Consider the following 17,574-nt stretch of genomic DNA (forward strand, 5'->3'; position numbering starts at 1 on the left):
GTGGCAGCCGCGCGCCCCCGCCCGCCCCGGCGCGGGTCTCACCTTTGTCCACGCGCCCCCCGCCCCGCGCGCCTGGTACTTTTCCACTCGGCGGCGGGCGGGGGCCGCGGGACCACGTGACGGCCGCGCGCCCGCTGCGGCACTGACGTCGCCTCCCGCCCCCTCGGCAGGCGCGGCGAGTCCCGCCGGCAAGGACAAAAGAGCGGCCGAGCCCCGACCCCGGCCCCGCCAGCATGAGCAGCGCCGAGATGGGCAAGTTCAACATCTCGCCCGACGAGGACAGCAGCAGCTACAGCTCCAACAGCAACGACTTCAGCTACCCCTACCCCACCAAGCCGGCCGCCATGAAGAGGTGAGGGGGCTCCGCCGCCCCGGGGCGGGCGGCACCAGCCGGGAGCCGGCGGGGCTTCGTGTCTGCCGGCAGTCCGTACGGAAACACGGGAGTCACTGCGGCCGGAGACGGGCGCAGCGCTCCGTGCGCTGACACTGCCAGGTGGGGTGGTTCTTTCGGGGCTATTCCGTCGGTTTTTCCTTCTCCCTTTGAAATGGATTGGAAGCGCTGCTCGGGAAGTGAATATGCAAGTTGCCCCTAAGAGTCACTAATGGTGCAATGTTGTTTTGCAGCCATTATGCGGATATTGATCCAGAAAACCAAAATTTCTTGCTCGATTCCAACCTTGGAAAGAAGAAATATGAAACTCAGTATGTAAGTACCCAGCAATGACGTTCCAAATAAACAAACAAAAATGTACTGCCAGATCTATGTTCCTTTTAAATCTGAGATGAGTAATAACTTTCTATTAATTATTACCTATCTTCCTTTTCTCAGCATCCGGGTACTACTTCCTTCGGAATGTCAGTATTTAATCTGAGCAATGCTATTGTGGGTAGTGGCATCCTTGGTCTTTCTTTTGCCATGGCTAACACTGGAATTGCTCTTTTTGTGTAAGTATCTTTTGGTTCACCAAAAAAACCCCATCATTCTGGTGTGTAATTCATAATGGAAAAATACTTGGTGTAAGAATAAGACCCCTAGAAAATATCCAGTCATTTTCATAGGTGCAGAATAGCATTTTAGGATTTATGGCTTGTTTTAAATTTAAAGATTGTGATACCTTCAGAAGAACCTGCAAAAATTAAACAAGTTCACTGCAAGTGAAAAATTAAAAAAGTTCTGCAAAAATTAAACAAGTTCTGCAACCCTCAAAAACATTTTACAGTGAATTTTACTTGACTTAGAGTTTCTCCATAACTGATAGACTTCCCCTGAAAGTTCCATTATCCAAGTCCCAATCAGGGACGTGGTCTCGCTTTTCTCAGCTGACATCATTGTGCCTACAGAGTTACAATGTACTTAACCAATAAAGTCCTTTTTATTGCTGTGCTTTCACTCAATTCTGCAAACTGGCTTCAGTTACACTTATAAAAATTTCTGTGTGCCTGCAAGGGAGGGATGTGGAATAACCAGCATATCTTTATTGATGTGTCTACGTTGGCAAAAGCTTTGAGGTGTAGGACAGAACTACAGTAATGTAATTGGAAGTGACATAAGGAAACAGTTATGGACAGTGCTTTTAAATGTCTTGGGAAAGTACATTTTTCAGGTATTGGAGGCAGTTCAGCTCACACGACATGTAGGTAGTGTCAGTGATTTGACTGCAAATGAGTATCCACGGATACGTTTAAAGGAACTTTGTGTTTTTATCCTGGAAATAGATGAATGTGCTGAATGTTCAAGAACATGTGAAGAGCAATGTTTAGTTCAAAATTTCCCTGACTCTGCTGCCAGATTTCCAGAAAGTAGGTCACATTTACTTCCAGATGTTTCACAGTGTATCAGGTGGTGCTCAAGTTTCCTGAGGAAACTACCAGTGTGTAAAGTTCTGGCCTAAAGGATTTTAAGTATACGGTGATTTGTTAATCTTTTACTAAGATTTTCACTTGCTTAGATGATGCAAAACTGAAATAATGACTTAGCATGAATCTAGAAGGAATACTTCATCTCTCTATACATCAGTTTCATGCTCTAAAGATGTTCTGAAGGACATGTAAGATAATCAATGTAATGCATATTAGAATGCCTCTGAGGCGAGGAAAAAGGAGAATTTAAGGTTAGCTATTTGAACAGACTTGGGGGCCATTTTTTCTGAGGGAAAAAATGTTCAAAACTGTCAATATAATAATTGGGGACTGAGGCAATTTATTTGTCTTTTATTTCCAGATACTGCATTCAGATCTGTTTGCATTAGTGCTGTTTCAAAGACAAACTAGCTCATTACCTTACAAAACTTAGTGTAGATTGTATAGTTCTGAGGCAGGAAAGCAGTTAATCACAGGTGGTCCTGAGGATTTATGATGACACTGAGGGCATTACAGGCATCTTTTAATAACTAGGTTACAGAATCAGATCCAGGTGCAGTCGATTAAGGCAGTAAGTTCTTCGAAGATACGGAGTCATTTGTGTAAGTGCTGTGACTTGTCACTTGTGTCAGCACTAAATAGATGAATAGAATGGTCTGAAAGGCAGAAGCAGAGTGAGCTTCAAAGATGAGTTTGCTAACTGATCTTGTCAACACTGTAGGCAGCCTTTTCAGGTGTAGGACTGAGAGGTCCAAGGTCTGTGCTGTTTTAAAGTAGTGTAACCCTGGCACATCTCAGCTGTGCTGTTTCTAGTTGATGGCTAAGTCAAATGCTAGTCAAATGCTGTCAGAAATAGAGAGGTTTATTTGTGTGCATGTGTTAGTGTTGAATTGCCACAGTAACGTAAGTTTCCTATACAGATCTGTGATGCTTCTCAGATCTCGTTTCCAGTTCTTTGTGCAGCATTTACTAACTTCACCAACACTAAAAATGACATAAAAGGAAATGTACTCTGGGAAATGAAGTTTCCCCTTTTTAAGCCATTTTTGATATGCCGTTTCTCAGGTTTCCTATAAAGCAAAATGCTTATATTGGTATAAGAAAGACCAGGGTTTTTTTTTTAATGCATTGTAATTTTCCACTGTGTATTCCAGCAGCTGAGAAGTCCCCCCTAGCGTGCCACTCCAGGAAGTGCATTTGTTGTGGGAGAGATTTGTTGTTGAGAGGTCGGAATTTTAGGTGATGCAAATGTGCTTCTGGAAATAATATGCACTGCCTGTAAAAGCTGTGGGGAAGATAAACAAGCCACTAGTGATTCCCATGTAAGCACATCTTTGAGGAAAGAAATTATTTTTAATGATAATAGATGTGTATTTCCATTTGAAAACACAGATCTCAATGAGTCTAAATTTTCAGTCAATTCTTTAAGGCTTTTGCAGTTTCATCCGTACATAAAAAAAGAATGTAACACAGGTTTAAGCTGAAAAGCTGATTTCTTTTAAGACCAAGAGCTAATCTTCACTTCAGCTGGTAGTTAGCTTCATGTTAGTTACTGTATGTTCAGTTGGTGCATGACACACTGTTGAACAGGGATAGGAAGATGGGAGAAATACAGTTTCTTACAAGGATGCAAAGCTCCCCCCACCACCCGCACACATTCCCACTGATACTTTGTTATTTATATCAAGTGTAGCCAGTTATAATAGCCTGACACTTGGTGATGCTTATGCCACTTCAGACTGAATGGAATCATTGTTCAAGCCTACATTAGAATGTCTTTGTATGCCTCGGAAATGCAATTTAGTATAAAATCCTTTCTGCACACTGCATTAATTGGGTTTTCAGAATGCTTTTAATTGACCTTAGAATCTACATTTTTTTGCATATAGTATTTTAATATAGATTATGTTTATGTTTGATACACCTTTATTTAATAGGGTTATCATAAGTCATTTATGGCTATTACAAATTTGCATGTTTTTCTCTCCCCAGGATACTCCTGCTGTTTGTCTCGATATTTTCTTTGTATTCAGTGCATCTTCTTTTGAAGACTGCCAATGAAGGAGGTATGGCAAATTACTGTTTTACAAATATGTAGTATTTGTTTCTTATGGTATCTTTGTGAAACACGCCCTTCCAATGGGATATTTTGCTTTCTTTCAGGATCTTTATTGTATGAACAGTTGGGAATGAAGGCTTTTGGTATGGCTGGAAAACTTGCTGCTTCCGGATCAATTACAATGCAGAACATTGGAGGTGAGGACAAGATCTTAAAATGTCTGTACTGTCAATAGTAATTGTTCCCTGCTTATTCTTGGAGACTTATTTGTCACACAACATGTATTCATTAACTGCTTGTGTTCAAGTGAGGTTATGAAACATGTTATGTGATTCTTGCATCGTGTGGCATATTCTATATTTGTAATGATCTATGATGTTATTCACCTACAGCTATGTCAAGCTACCTCTTCATAGTGAAATATGAGTTACCATTGGTCATCAAGACATTTATGAACATCGAAGAGACCACAGGGTAGGTGTTAGAACTCCTCATCAGAGAAACTATTAGGAGAAACAAACACGGAGACTGTATATATTTTTATATGAAGACCACGTTCGGTACACCATAGGGTAGCTTCTTATTCAGACAGATACAGTAAGTTTTCCCTTCCCTTGAGTGCTTCACTTCATTTAGATCCAGCCTGACCTGGGAAAAGGGTAGAAAAATACAGGTATTGCATCACATTGCAGAAAGCTGTTCTGTAAAGAACATCAGGTAAGTGTTAATGTATGTACCAGTCGGTACATACGCTCAATAAGGAAAGATAAATGTCATTATGGTTGGTTTTTTTGGTTTTGTTTTGGTTTTTTGTTTATTTTCTTACTGCATTCAAACTGGTTTGGTCTGATTAATTTGGTTTCCTAGTATTAATATTGTGGGAAGTGATTAAATATAAGACTAAGGTGCAGCTATGCAATGACTGTCTTAAGGAACAGTTCTCAAAATGATACAGAGACTAAACATTGACCTAAACCACAGTTTATATGCCTAAGACTGGAGTGGTAGATGCCTTGCCATCTAGTCCTGGAGATACCTTGACTCCAGAGTGGCTTTTCTGCTTGGCTTTAAAAAGAGGTGCCTTGAGTAGGATTCATTTTATGTAACCATACCCTCTGAAAGTTAGATTTTGAGTTCATCATTACACTGGTCTTAGTATGATCAGTGGAGAAGGGTGACCCTCTGTAGTGACCAGCTCAGTGCACCTGACAGACACATTTTGTGCATCTCCAAAGAACAGTTGATCATATCACTCTGTATTGAGAGGGTGTGTAAAAACAAGATGCCTGAGTTCAGATGGATAGAGTTAAGTGCTATAAATCTCACTCTTCAGAGTTGTACTTCTGTGCCTTGTCCTGAAGTGTCCCAGTCTTGAGAGGGCTGAGCAGCTCAAGACTCCAACTTACAGCTAAGCCTGAGTTCAGAAGGTAGGCATTTTTCTGCCGTGTTCCCCAAGGGGTTCAAGCCATTTGGTGATGTTCATACAGCTTGCTGATATTGTCATGACAACAGTGCTAGCCATTATCTTTTTTTTTTTTTCTTTTTTTTCTTTTTTTTTAATCTACTCAAATACTGCACCCACCCTATTTACTTAGTAGTGTTACGTTTACAAATTCTTTGCTGGGAAGGTTCATTTCTCTCCTTTGGCTGAATTCAAGTCTATATTTTTCAATTTCTAAGAGAGCCCCTGGAGTAGCCAGTATTTAGAAGGGGGCTCGGAGGCAAATATTTTTAACTGTCCCATCTTCAGTAAAGAATTCAAAATTGGTTGCAATTCAAGAGGGAGAGTTAAAGTCTGTGAATCTCACTGGATACAGCTGCTGCTCTGCAAATCTGGCAGAGAAAATGAAGAACTTGAGATCTGTATCTTAAATGTTTTCTTGCTGGCTGGCACTAAGTAGCTGTACACTGATTTAAAGTAAATATTTTCTCAGTGCTCTGGCAATTGTGAACCCCATTTAACTGACTCTCTCCATGCATTGCTTAGGGGAGTCTGGGTGGCTACCATTGGCATGGATTCCACTCTGGCAGCCTGGGGCCTAAAATGTAAGCACTTACCTGTTTAAGTGTCCCAAAATAATGCTTACTGTAAAAGAGCTTCTGGAATTCTGAGACAATATTACAAATCTCCATCATTAAAATTTGTTTAGCAACTTCTAAAGTACTTGGCTATATTTTAAAACTGCACAATCCCATTCTTTACTCTTCAGCACGGAAAAACTTTGAAGTCCTTGATCTGAAAGTCCTGATGGCCTCTCTATGGGTATGCACAATAGCAGTGCATGTTCTTGTGATTGTATCAACTGAAAGGAGTTTGTGTTGTGATTTCTTTTAAATTTGCCACAAGTCTACTATATTTTAAAAAAAGACAGCAAAAGGTGTATGGTGTTAATGTCCTATACATCTGAAGTTTCTAAAATACTCCTTTTTTACATCTAGTTATCCCAGGTAAAACTGAGGAAAGAGAAGATTGCATCATTTTTGCATTTACTATGTAAATCCAGAGCAAGTCTGTTAATTATTCTGTATTTCCACTACCATATAAAGGGCTATAACTTAGCAACTGAGTTTGCATATACGAATTTCCAATTAAATTATTAATATTTTTGTTTACCTAAATAGTGTACAGTCCATTTTAAAATAAATACTGCTAAATTATATCATAATAGGATGTAAAGTATTAATACTTGGGAATAAATGCTTAGTGTTACTTTAATTGCTTAAAGCATATAGGATGGTCCTGTAGGACTTTGTTTTTATGTATTTCAAAAAAGATGTTAATCTTCTAATGCTCAAAAATGTTTTGTGAAAAAACAGCTGCTGCTTTTTACAGAATAAATGGCAAAAATGTTTTGAAAGAAAAAGCTCCTGAGGTTCTTACCATGTTTTCCCTACTGAAAGGGACTAAATGTGCCTCCAAGAGACTCCCAGTGCTTGTTGGAGTTTCCTCAGCTAGTGGGCTTGAGCTACTGCCTTACCTTCAGCCCTCACCTGTTTTTCTTCAACTCCCACAGGGCTCCCAACACAATTTTATTTCCATTCAGAGTGGAAACCCTGCTGGGGCCCTGCAATATTGTAACACACCTGGAGAGTTGGGAACCAGCACTTAAGAAAATTACTATTTTTTCCATGATTGATCCCACTTGACTTTTTTCTAACCAATCATTTACTTTTCCGTCTTCTGACTTACAGATGCATATTTTTTTTATAAAAGGACACTAAAGGAAAGGCACAATGCAGGTTTGGGGTGAGATAAGAAGCTATTGTAGGGTGTTAGGTCCATATAGGAAATTATCCTTTGTGACATCAGGTAGTGCATTTTTTTAAGGAGCCATATGTTGTAGAAGATAAGAGTGAAGACTAAACTGCAAGTGTAATTTTTAAATACTTGATTACTTAAAAATATTACCTTCTTTTCTACAGAGAGTGGTATCTCAATGGTGACTATTTAGTGCTGCTGGTGTCTCTCATCCTCATTCTTCCCCTGTCCCTACTGAAAAATCTAGGTAAGTAGTAGAGAGCAATCAAAATAAAAACCCATTGAAAATACTGTGGGGAAATGGGTTGATGCAATGTTTGAGTCTTGAAATGCTGTGTGAATTAACAGCTGCATCCAAACTTGTCTCTTGGGACTAATTAGTGTTTAGGTATTTGCTGTCAGTCTTCCTGAAGAAAGGAAAAAAAATGAAGACAAGTATACTAAATAACAGATGTGTTTGTGGAAAATGAAAGGACGGCAGATAGGATGGGTCAACAGTAACTTTCTCTTTCTGTTCTTATCCCAAAGTTTGACCTATTTTGGTCAATAGTGGAATAATATAATGTTACCAGCTATCCTGTAACAGCCTTCAAAGTATAGGGCTGCAGTATTGGCAGTATCTTTTCATTTTTCCCAAGGAGTAACAGAATATTCATGCCAGATGCTTTATCTGAAATGGCTGTAATTCAGTGGTATATGTGAATAATTCAGTTAACACGCTATTTATTCAGAGAATCCTGTAGTGGAACCTTAATAACTGAGAGTCTCAATGTGAATTACTCTCTCAAATTACTATTTTCTAGAAGTTAAGTAAATAAGTAAAAACAGAAGAAAAAAGGCCAGGTTATCTTACAGTGCATGCCATTAAAATTAATCCTATAATTATTCTTAATGTACAATAAACAATTCATATAGTTGTTGCTGTGGGGTTTTTTAGTTTGCATCTTTTTCTTGTAAGTTAAAAAGTTTAACATTACAGACTCACTGTATGTACAGACCCTAATATGTCTTTCAGAACTTTCAGATCTGGGTTGAGATTAGCAGAAAGTCAATGAATAATTAACTTGTTCTGTGTAATGCTAAGGAAATGACAAAAGAGATCACTGACAGAATATATTTTGTCATAATGTTTTGACTTGAATGGTCTTTCTGTTTATTGTGTCTTAGATTTTTTTAATCTTTTTTGATCACAGGGTATTTGGGCTATACCAGTGGTTTTTCCTTACTTTGCATGGTCTTCTTTCTGATTGTTGTAAGTATAATCTTCTAAACTTCCAACACTTGTAAAACTGCATTTACAAGTGAAATTAAACACTGTTTCTAAAAATTAATGTATGTTGCATTAGTCAAAGTAATAAATGCATGGCTTTATTTCTAGGTAATTTGGAAGATGTTTCAGATTCCTTGTCCTATGGACAGTGTCATCATGAACATGACATTAATTAATGCAACAGTGGCACCTTTGGTACATGAAAATGTAACAACTGATGATATGTGCAAGCCAAAATATTTCATCTTCAATTCACAGGTAACTGACTGAAAATGAGATGCTCTGTTGAAAATAACTGAGACTAAGTACTTAGCAGATAAATTAGGTCATTTTCCTTTCAAGCAGTTGCCCAGATTTAAAATTGGGATGTGTTAAGGCTTTCTGTTCCAATAGACTTTGGCACTGTTTACCTCCTGCAAGACTGGGTGTTTCTACACGCCAAATACACAGAAATTTGTGGAGCTTGAGGTGCCTGAGTGGCATAAACCACCTCTCAGTCTTCAGCACAGCATTTCTCAAGCTTTCTCAAGGAAGTTAGTGAAGCATTTTAAAAAGTATATTGCAGAAGAAAATGAAGAAAACTGTAAAAGTTTGAAAATAGGATGTTTGACTTGTTCCCAGTCACAAATCCTTCACTCATGAGGGCTCCCAGTCACAGTGGTGAATCTCCACACGTGTAATACCCAATACCAAGTTCAAGATACAATGGCTTAAGCCTGTGGATTGCAGAACATGGTTTTGAATGCAAATACATTCAGCTTAGCATGGGCTTCAGTGACATTTGAGACTATTTGGTTCCTCAGGGTCTGGGTTTAAGAAAATACGAACTTGTTTTAACTTCTTCCAAAGTTTCCATTATAAAGAACAGCTGGTATTTATCACAAAATGAGGTCAAAACTGAAGAATCTACTGATGATTTTTTAAAGTAAATTTCTAATGTCTGTTGAGATACTTAAGAAACATACTTTTTTTTTTTTCAGACTGTTTATGCTGTCCCAATCCTAACATTTTCTTTTGTCTGCCATCCTGCAATTCTTCCTATTTATGAAGAACTGAAAAGGTAAGTGTGAGATATATATCTGTAATTTCACTAAACAAACAAATCTAGTATGAAACAGTATGTTCTCACTACTAACAATGTTGCTTTTTCTTACAGCCGAAGCCGTAAAAGAATGATGAATGTGTCCTATGTATCTTTTTTTGCCATGTTCCTCATGTATTTATTGGCTGCTCTCTTTGGATACTTGACGTTTTATGGTGAATATTGCCTTCTTTGTTTACTTTTAAATTATTTATGTTCTGCAAACTCACAGTATTTTTTTTTTAATAGAACAAGCAAGCATTTACTATGCATTCTAAATATACAGTATTAATTGTGCTTTTTTTAGTACTTCTAAAAGTGCACACCCCAAAGGAGATCAGTAGTAGAATTAGGCCCAAGATATAGGATTAAAATTGGATTAAACCAGATTCCGTGCCTTCAAGTCATCCCTGTGTAAAATGGATACATTCTTACAGGAGCTCTTGAGGCTTTCAGTTCATATTGGTGTCTTGTAAAATTTGCTTAGAATCTGGAGCAGAAGCACATGTTTAAGAAGTATGTCAACTAATTCTAATTAAAATACTGTTTTCTTTATAGGAAAAGTCGAACCAGAACTGCTTCACACCTACTCTGCTTATCTGGGTGCTGATGTTCTCCTCCTTATTGTGCGTCTCGCAGTACTTATGGCTGTAACCCTCACTGTACCTGTAGTTATCTTCCCAGTAAGTCATTTGTGTCTTGCTTTTAACACCTGTACTGCTGTAGTCATTTATTGATTTGGCAACTCCTGTTTATTAATTGAAGAGTTTTTCTCTTAACTGAAAAAGGAAATTTATTCTAATAAGCTTGATGAATTATAGCTATACTGTTAATTCAGTGAAGATGTAACATTTACTAAGCAGTAGATACAAGTACATTCGGTTAAATTGTTTTCCTGGTATGGTTGTATTGGGGAAGTGAAACAGATTTCCCCTTTTATAAAAGTACTTACAGTGTTGTATTATCAGCTTACAAAAGCCAGCATGTTTTTGTACATACATTGTGGACATGATCTGGCCATTTATGTGTATATTGCTGAGCAGCATCCTTAGATGTTAGAAAATTTTCCGGAATTTATTTTTGTTCAAGCCAGATGTTTTTCCTTGGTTTTTTTCTCCATATTACTTTCATCTTTCACCTTCTGCTAAAATCTGAAGTATTTGGGAAAATGTTGTTAAAATACTTTCAGAAGGAAGGTCTAATTCAGGTGACAAATCACTGTCTTCCAAAATCAAGACTAAACTGTATTTTTTTTTTTTTTTCCCCCCCCCTCTCACCCCACCCCCACCTTCCAAAGATCCGCAGTTCCATTACCCAGCTGCTGTGGGCAGGGAAGGAGTTCAGCTGGTGGCGTCACTGTTCCATTACCATTTCTCTTCTGGCATTTACCAATGTGCTCGTTATCTTTGTCCCTACTATTCGAGACATCTTTGGATTCATTGGTAAGCACTTTCTTCTCAGATCAAGCAATCTTCCACATTTCAGAAAAAGCAGTTCCAGTCTAATTAGAGTATGTTTACCTGTTTATGAATATTTATTTCTGTGCTTTTTCTCTACAGGTGCTTCTGCAGCTGCCATGCTGATCTTTATACTTCCTTCTGCCTTCTATATCAAATTAGTGAAGAAGGAACCAATGAAGTCAGTGCAAAAGATTGGGGTATGTATAGACAAATATGTAACTACACTTGTTTACAAATTCAAAGCAAAAAATGTAATTGTGTTCTTCATGATTTATGAATTTTGAAGTCCTGGTGAAAGTAGTCAGTGAATTGACATTTACTATTATCTTGCATAGTTGCCAGGAGTTGCATAGGAACTCAAAACCAAGGAATTGGCCATCACAAGACTCAGTTTACTTCAGTGACTTCTCTCAGCCCGTGGCCCCCAATCTCAACAGTAGCTGGGTCATTCTGTTGCTGTTAAGAACCAGATTTCAACAAAATACCCTAAGAGCTGTATTTAAAGAGTCTCAACATCCTTCAAATATTCCTTTAAGAGTTATTTATGTAATCCTCCCCATAAAAGCTCACCTCTGCCAGTTGTTCGGGTTATCTTGATTGTTCTTGGTGTTCTTACTGACTATAGACATAGTGACTCATAATGAAATCAGACCTACTGAGGCAGAGTCAAGATAGCACAGTGGCATAGCCTGACTGGTATGAGCAGCTACATTCACTTCCCTTAGTTGAGGGTGGGGTCTGCTATACTGAAAATTAATGTACTTTTTGATTTGAGACAGGACCCCAAATATGAGGAAGACACTTTGCTCCTTGTCATTGACTTGATCTCTGGTCTCTTTTACTCTGTCCTCCGTGAGCAATGGCATTTGTGTTATACATGGGCATGAATTTATAGGTGTATGTTGTGGTGTTTACCAACAGTGTCCTAGCAGAATCTGAAATACTTCTTTTATGTTTTCTTTTTCAGGCTTCCTTCTTCTTTCTAAGTGGTATACTTGTGATGACTGGGTGTATGACACTGATTATTCTAGACTGGACCCAGAATGTTACATCTGATGGCCATTAACTGCCCTGGTTTAATCTCTGTAATACTCTACTTCAAATGCCAGTGTTCACTCAGATACCTACTGAGAACGAAAATGTGCTATTCAGCTTCCTTTAAAAGGCAGATTCTTTGTTGATGGTTCTTCTGATTGTAGAATATCTGAACTCTGTCTTTAAGAAACTATTCTGCATGATGGAAGTGGATATTAACATCAAACCACGTGAGTGTCTGGCTGAAGGAAGTGACAACTTTATTCCATTCCAGAGAATGGACAGAACTCTCTGTAGACTTTTATCAAGCCATGTTTGGCTTTCATCATTGTTACTTGGATATTTTGTTATTTTACTTGAATGTGCCTAATGGAACCATTTGATGTGAGAAAGAACTCTTTAATTTACAGCAAAGTGTTTAAATAACCAATGAGAGAGCGAGAGAAAGAGAGAAACGCTATTATTTTTTTGTACCAAAAATTCTTACAGACCTCAAAAGCACTATTTTGACTTTGAGAAACATTTTTCTAAAAAGAAGGAAAAATAACATAGAAGAGCTCAAAAAAATATTTAATTAGTGTTCTAAATTAAATTTAGTTTGACTTTCTTGATCTCTTCACTCGTGTCACCAGTGACAGGACCCAAGGAAAGGGCATGAAGCTGAGTCAGGGTAGGTTTAGGCTGGATATTGGGAAAAGGTTCTTTACCCATAGGGTGGTTGGGCACAGGAACAGGCTCCCCAGGGAAGTGGTCACAGCACCAAGCCTGACAGAGTTCAAGAAGTGTTTGGACAACACTCTCAGGCACTTGGTGTGGTTCTTGGGGTGCCCTGTGCATGGCCAGGAGTTGGACATGGTCATTCTGATGGGTCCCTTCCCACTCATTTTATGATTCTGTAGAGGCATAATTAGAAGAAATTTTATTTTAAAAATGCTTCTAATGACCAAAACAGAAAATGAGCCAATTCAGGTCCAAATTCTCAGGTATTAAATACTTCCCATGAAATTCCCTTAGTTCAAATGAGAGTGAAAATAATTCTGAAAATCCTTTGTCAGCTTATGTAAGTAACTAGAGTTACCAAAAATGGTGTGGAAATGCAAATTTTCAAACTTTAAAACAACCCACCCTTTAGAAAAGGGTGCATTTGAGAAAAGCATAGTTAATCTAAAATTGTAAAGATGGCATCGACATTTTCCCTTCTTGAGGTACTCAGTAGTGCAATTGAGTAAAACAGGGTTTGGGGTTTTTGCTTTTTTGGGGTTTTTTTTCTTTCCTGTTGTAGATAGAAACTGAATGGCACTGGAACATATGATGCCATTACTACAAAACTCCCTCCTCACGTTCCCTTGATTAATAATGTCCATCGTCAGTTGTAACAATGTTTGTTGGGATTTTTTTCTGTCCAATCTATCTTGAAATACTCTGTAGGAAAACAAAAAAGTCCTGATGTAGTCTTCTAGTTGTATAATATTCAAAAACTGTACAGTATTTCTCAAATTCCTCATCCATTATTGGATTTTGAACTACTTGACTATTCTGTTTCTGAGTCAAATCCACAAAATAACTGCACCAATATTTCATGCTTGGTACAAACTCTCTTCACATATGCAACTGGGATTCCTCTTCCAATTTATATTGTATAGTAGTATTAAAGATAACCTCATAGGCTGGATAGTCATCTCATACTTGTTTGCTTCAGAAATAGATAAGTTTCTAACGAGCCCTAGCAGATGAAACAGGTGCTGTATGGTTGTGATGAGCTATTTTGTTTCTAGTGCATGTTTACTCTTTCATTCTTGTCCCAGGTTGAAGAGAGGTAACACTTGTATAACAGCGTACTTGGCTTATAAGAGGTTCTCAAACACAGCGATATTGGGTACAAAAGCCTAGATAGAGATTATTAATGAAATAGTCATGGCAATGTGGTCAACTGTCTTCATCTGACACGATGTTTTAGAAATCTGATTTACAAAGTCTGATTTTACTCAGTCGTCGTGTCAGAGAGAACAAGTAAAGGCCTGTAATCCATTGATAAAACAGTGCCTGAGACTTTTTTTGCTCTTGTAGAATTAATCAGAAATAAATCTAAACAATAGTCACTGTTTGGCAGATAATGTCAAGCTCTGCCCAGCCATTTAAAATCTTTGGAAAAACAACTGCAGGTATTTTGTATTGATACTTCTGCATGACTGTAAGTACTGGTCACTAAGACTATAGCGTAAAACTGTAATGACAAGTTAGATTCCTCTTGTGTTATTTGTATTATTAATTCAGTGGTACTCAACTGGCAATTAATGATCCTGGAGTCAGCACTAATGCTCCTTAGGTACTTCTCTGCCTCAGGTACTGTACATCCATGGCTAACTATCCCATGTTACCTGATCTCCACAGAAGTGCTGAGCATGTGCCTCCTCAGTACTTTGGCAGCTTTTCTTCTTCCTCCACAAATGTGCAAAGGTGGAAGAGGATTAAAATGTTGTCTACCTTTGAGCAATTTGTAGCACATAAGGGATGAAGCACTTCCCTTGCCAGCATTTAAAAAGAGGAAAGAAAGTGAGAAGTATCCTCCTTTCTCGCAGCAACTGTAGAAGAGGAAGGAGTTGTAAGTGAGGAGTTACTACAAAGTCCTTCGTGGCAACCAGAAGGGAAGAAGATTTTTGTGATGACACCTCATAGCGTATTGTACTTGTCGCTAATTCTCTGAATGTAGCAATTTCCAGATTATACATTGTGTGTTACATAATTTGATGACTTGACTCTCCACCTGCAACAGTTGAGTTCCACTTGGCTGGGTCGATTTCCAACGAGTGATTTTTTTTTATTTTATTTTTTTTTTTTAATTATTATTTTTTTCGAAACCTGTCTGTTTAAAGTTACCTACATTACAAACCACCTAAAAGAGCAGCTTCAGTATTAAACCACTTTTCTGTCACCTCAGTTAGACATTACTGTCTTCCATGATATTTCAGTCATAAATGTAACATGTTATTTATAAAGCATTAATCCATTAAAACTAAAACTATTTTTCAATATTTATGATAGTCTATGTACATAAATTGTATGTGTGTATATACTGTAAGTATAATGTATATATAATGTAGGTTGAGTCCAGGATTTATGTATATATTCCTCTCTCATTACTGATTGTTACATCATTTCAAGGAGTTGTCCATGTTGTTCATCTGTGTAACAGCTGTCAAAGGAAAGAGCCTTTTACAACAAAGTGTAATGCTTACAGAGATGAAAGAAGTGTGTTACGCCTAAGGTGTGTAAGAAAACACTAAGATTGTATTTATTACAAATGTATATGTTGCAATAAACACAGGAATCACTTGGGTCCATAGAAAGCATTGTTCAGGTTCGTGTATACTTTCTCTCCAAAATTTACCATGGATGTTACGATTTCCTGAATGCGGCAAGTTAACCACCTCTGCGCTCTAACGCTCGTTAGGCCGCCAAATTCGGGCATCCTGCGGTACATCCGTGTACATATGTAAATACCACCTTATTGGTAGAGGCCAGCAGTCTAGTTACGGTTGCTGGCTGGACTGGTGGCCAGCAACACAGTTTCAATGAAACATTGTATGTTTGTTTTAACTGAAATAAATAAAGAGATAATCCTAAGCCACCGTGTGATGTTTTTCTTGGGGGAGGCATTTGGAGGATTTTCTTTAGAGGTGATGTTAAAAGTGTACCTTTAATTTCATGCATGTTTACCTTACTGAGCACTTTTCAGGAAAGGGGGGGAAAAATGGCATACAACTACATCCACAACTTAGGACACCACAGGGGTAAAGAGAACAAGTCTGGGCTTTAAAATGAGAGATTAAATTCTACAAGGAATCTGCATTATGTAATTTCTTTTGTGGAAAAGGCATACCTGGAAAATAGACCCAGTGTGTTAGGTCTTATAGAAGTATAGTAAGTGAGTGAGTCTTGCTAAAATCCTATGTCCCTTTCCTTCATTTGAATCTCCAGGAGAAGAACTGCTCATGTAAAGAATTTCAAAACTAGTATGTCTGGTTTGCTTCCATTTTGGAAACTGGTAAAAACCAAGTGCAGCATATGTGTTCTTGGTTCTCAATACATCTATCAAGTCATATGAGTATCTGTCCCAAAAATTCAGAATTGGGTGAGAGACACTGGAGTTGCAACTCAGTGTTTCATGTGTACAGGAAAACACCATACAAAAGGAGTATTGAAGGATAGGTAAATGCTCTGAAATTAGGAAATGCCTCAATTAAGGTTGCATTAATTACAAGATCACATAGTGGTTTCTTCCTGGAATCCTCACTTAGTAGCTGTTCATTATTTTTTTAAGATGCTTTCTGTGTGTTTAGTGTAGGTAGTTCATCATCCTGATGAGGGATGAATGCCTTCATTCTTTCTAGTTCTCATTTTAATGTCATCTTTGTGAAACACAGATTACTCATTTTCACGGTGTTGCAGGCCTTTAAGAAGGTGTTAATCAGTATACAGCTCTGGGGACCTGGAGCGTGGAGAGGCAGCACTGTGGCACAGCCACGTATTTGAGTCCACAATTTAATGTCTTCCACTTGTTCAGTTTTGTATTTCAGCATTTGCTTACATGCATCTGAAGCATAACTTCAAACAGGTTTTGCGTGATGATCATTCTTGAAGCTAGAACCCTAAGCACCAAGCTGGCGGTTTGGAAAGGATGATCATGTCTGGAAAGGCTCATTCTCATAAGGTGCCTGCCATCACACACTAACTTCGTAGCAGTGCAGAAGCCCTTTCCCTAGAATGGTGCTTGACAAGCTGAACAATTAAGCTCACCCTTATAATTAGGCAATTCCATCAACTTAAATAACATGAGAAATAGTCTTTTCTACATCTTACTTTTCCCCAGAATGGGAAGATTGCTCATCTTGTGAGATGAATGAGATGGTGCAATGATTTTAAAACAGGAACTGAAATTACTTTGGGACAATGTCTAAAATTCTGTGCTTTGAGTCTCTCTACCTGTCACAAGGTCTTTGCTCTAACTTGTCACTTCAAGTTTATTCACAACGCTGAGCTTTGTGAATGCCTTGAGGTCTGTCCAGGAGAGAGATGGCACCTTTACTTTCTTCTAGTTCCCCTGAAATTTGCTTCTTTCTTCCACCCTGACCTTGCCAAGTCTGTCCTGTCACAAGGTCATGCCGAGCCATCTCACCCCCAAGTGTTCAGACAGCAGCTGGATTGTATCAGGTCATGTCCTCTGGTCCCCTGTGGGTTAGCTCATATCCCTGTTTGCAGGCTATCAGCCCCCATTCAGTCTGTGTACCCGGGTCTCCTTTCCAGAGACACAGAGCAGAGTGTGGCCAGTGTGTGCCCAAATTTCAACTCCAGAAGAAACCAATATGCCAGGAGGCAGCCTCCATTCCTTCAAGAACTGTGGACATGCCATCCCATCTCCAGTGTAGATGTGCCCAGCACCAGTTTCCTTGGCCTTTCTACTTCCAGTCTCTTTAAGAGTGACAGTCCAGACCTCACCTGCTTTCACATGCATTTCCTTCTGTCTTCTTGCACAACTGCTTTTGACTGTCA

At 38.5% G+C, this 17,574-nt stretch overlaps 1 protein-coding gene across 2 annotated transcripts in view; it reads left to right on the forward strand.

Annotated features, from left to right (window-relative positions):
* SLC38A2 (solute carrier family 38 member 2) overlaps positions 1-15,648 on the forward strand; it is a 16,688-nt gene extending 1,040 nt beyond the window's left edge. The window contains exons 2-16 of one of the 2 annotated variants that reach the window (XM_042017908.1): positions 171-352; positions 625-706; positions 830-945; positions 3,853-3,926; positions 4,024-4,116; positions 4,312-4,393; positions 7,343-7,425; positions 8,372-8,430; positions 8,557-8,706; positions 9,429-9,508; positions 9,605-9,705; positions 10,088-10,212; positions 10,827-10,971; positions 11,089-11,186; positions 11,957-15,648. In XM_042017908.1, coding sequence (XP_041873842.1) covers positions 234-352; positions 625-706; positions 830-945; positions 3,853-3,926; positions 4,024-4,116; positions 4,312-4,393; positions 7,343-7,425; positions 8,372-8,430; positions 8,557-8,706; positions 9,429-9,508; positions 9,605-9,705; positions 10,088-10,212; positions 10,827-10,971; positions 11,089-11,186; positions 11,957-12,055 — 1,506 coding nt within the window. In that variant the 5' untranslated portion in view covers positions 171-233 and the 3' untranslated portion in view covers positions 12,056-15,648. Of the gene's footprint in view, positions 1-170; positions 353-624; positions 707-829; positions 946-3,852; positions 3,927-4,023; positions 4,117-4,311; positions 4,394-7,342; positions 7,426-8,371; positions 8,431-8,556; positions 8,707-9,428; positions 9,509-9,604; positions 9,706-10,087; positions 10,213-10,826; positions 11,187-11,956 lie in introns of both variants that reach the window. The other variant, XM_042017907.1, reaches the window with a different exon arrangement.
* Positions 15,649-17,574: the final 1,926 nt, after the last annotated feature.

The sequence above is a fragment of the Corvus kubaryi genome, unplaced genomic scaffold, assembly GCF_017639235.1.
Source record: "Corvus kubaryi isolate FWS band 111438036 unplaced genomic scaffold, C.kubaryi_AGA036_p1.0 137, whole genome shotgun sequence".
Taxonomy (NCBI): domain Eukaryota; kingdom Metazoa; phylum Chordata; class Aves; order Passeriformes; family Corvidae; genus Corvus; species Corvus kubaryi.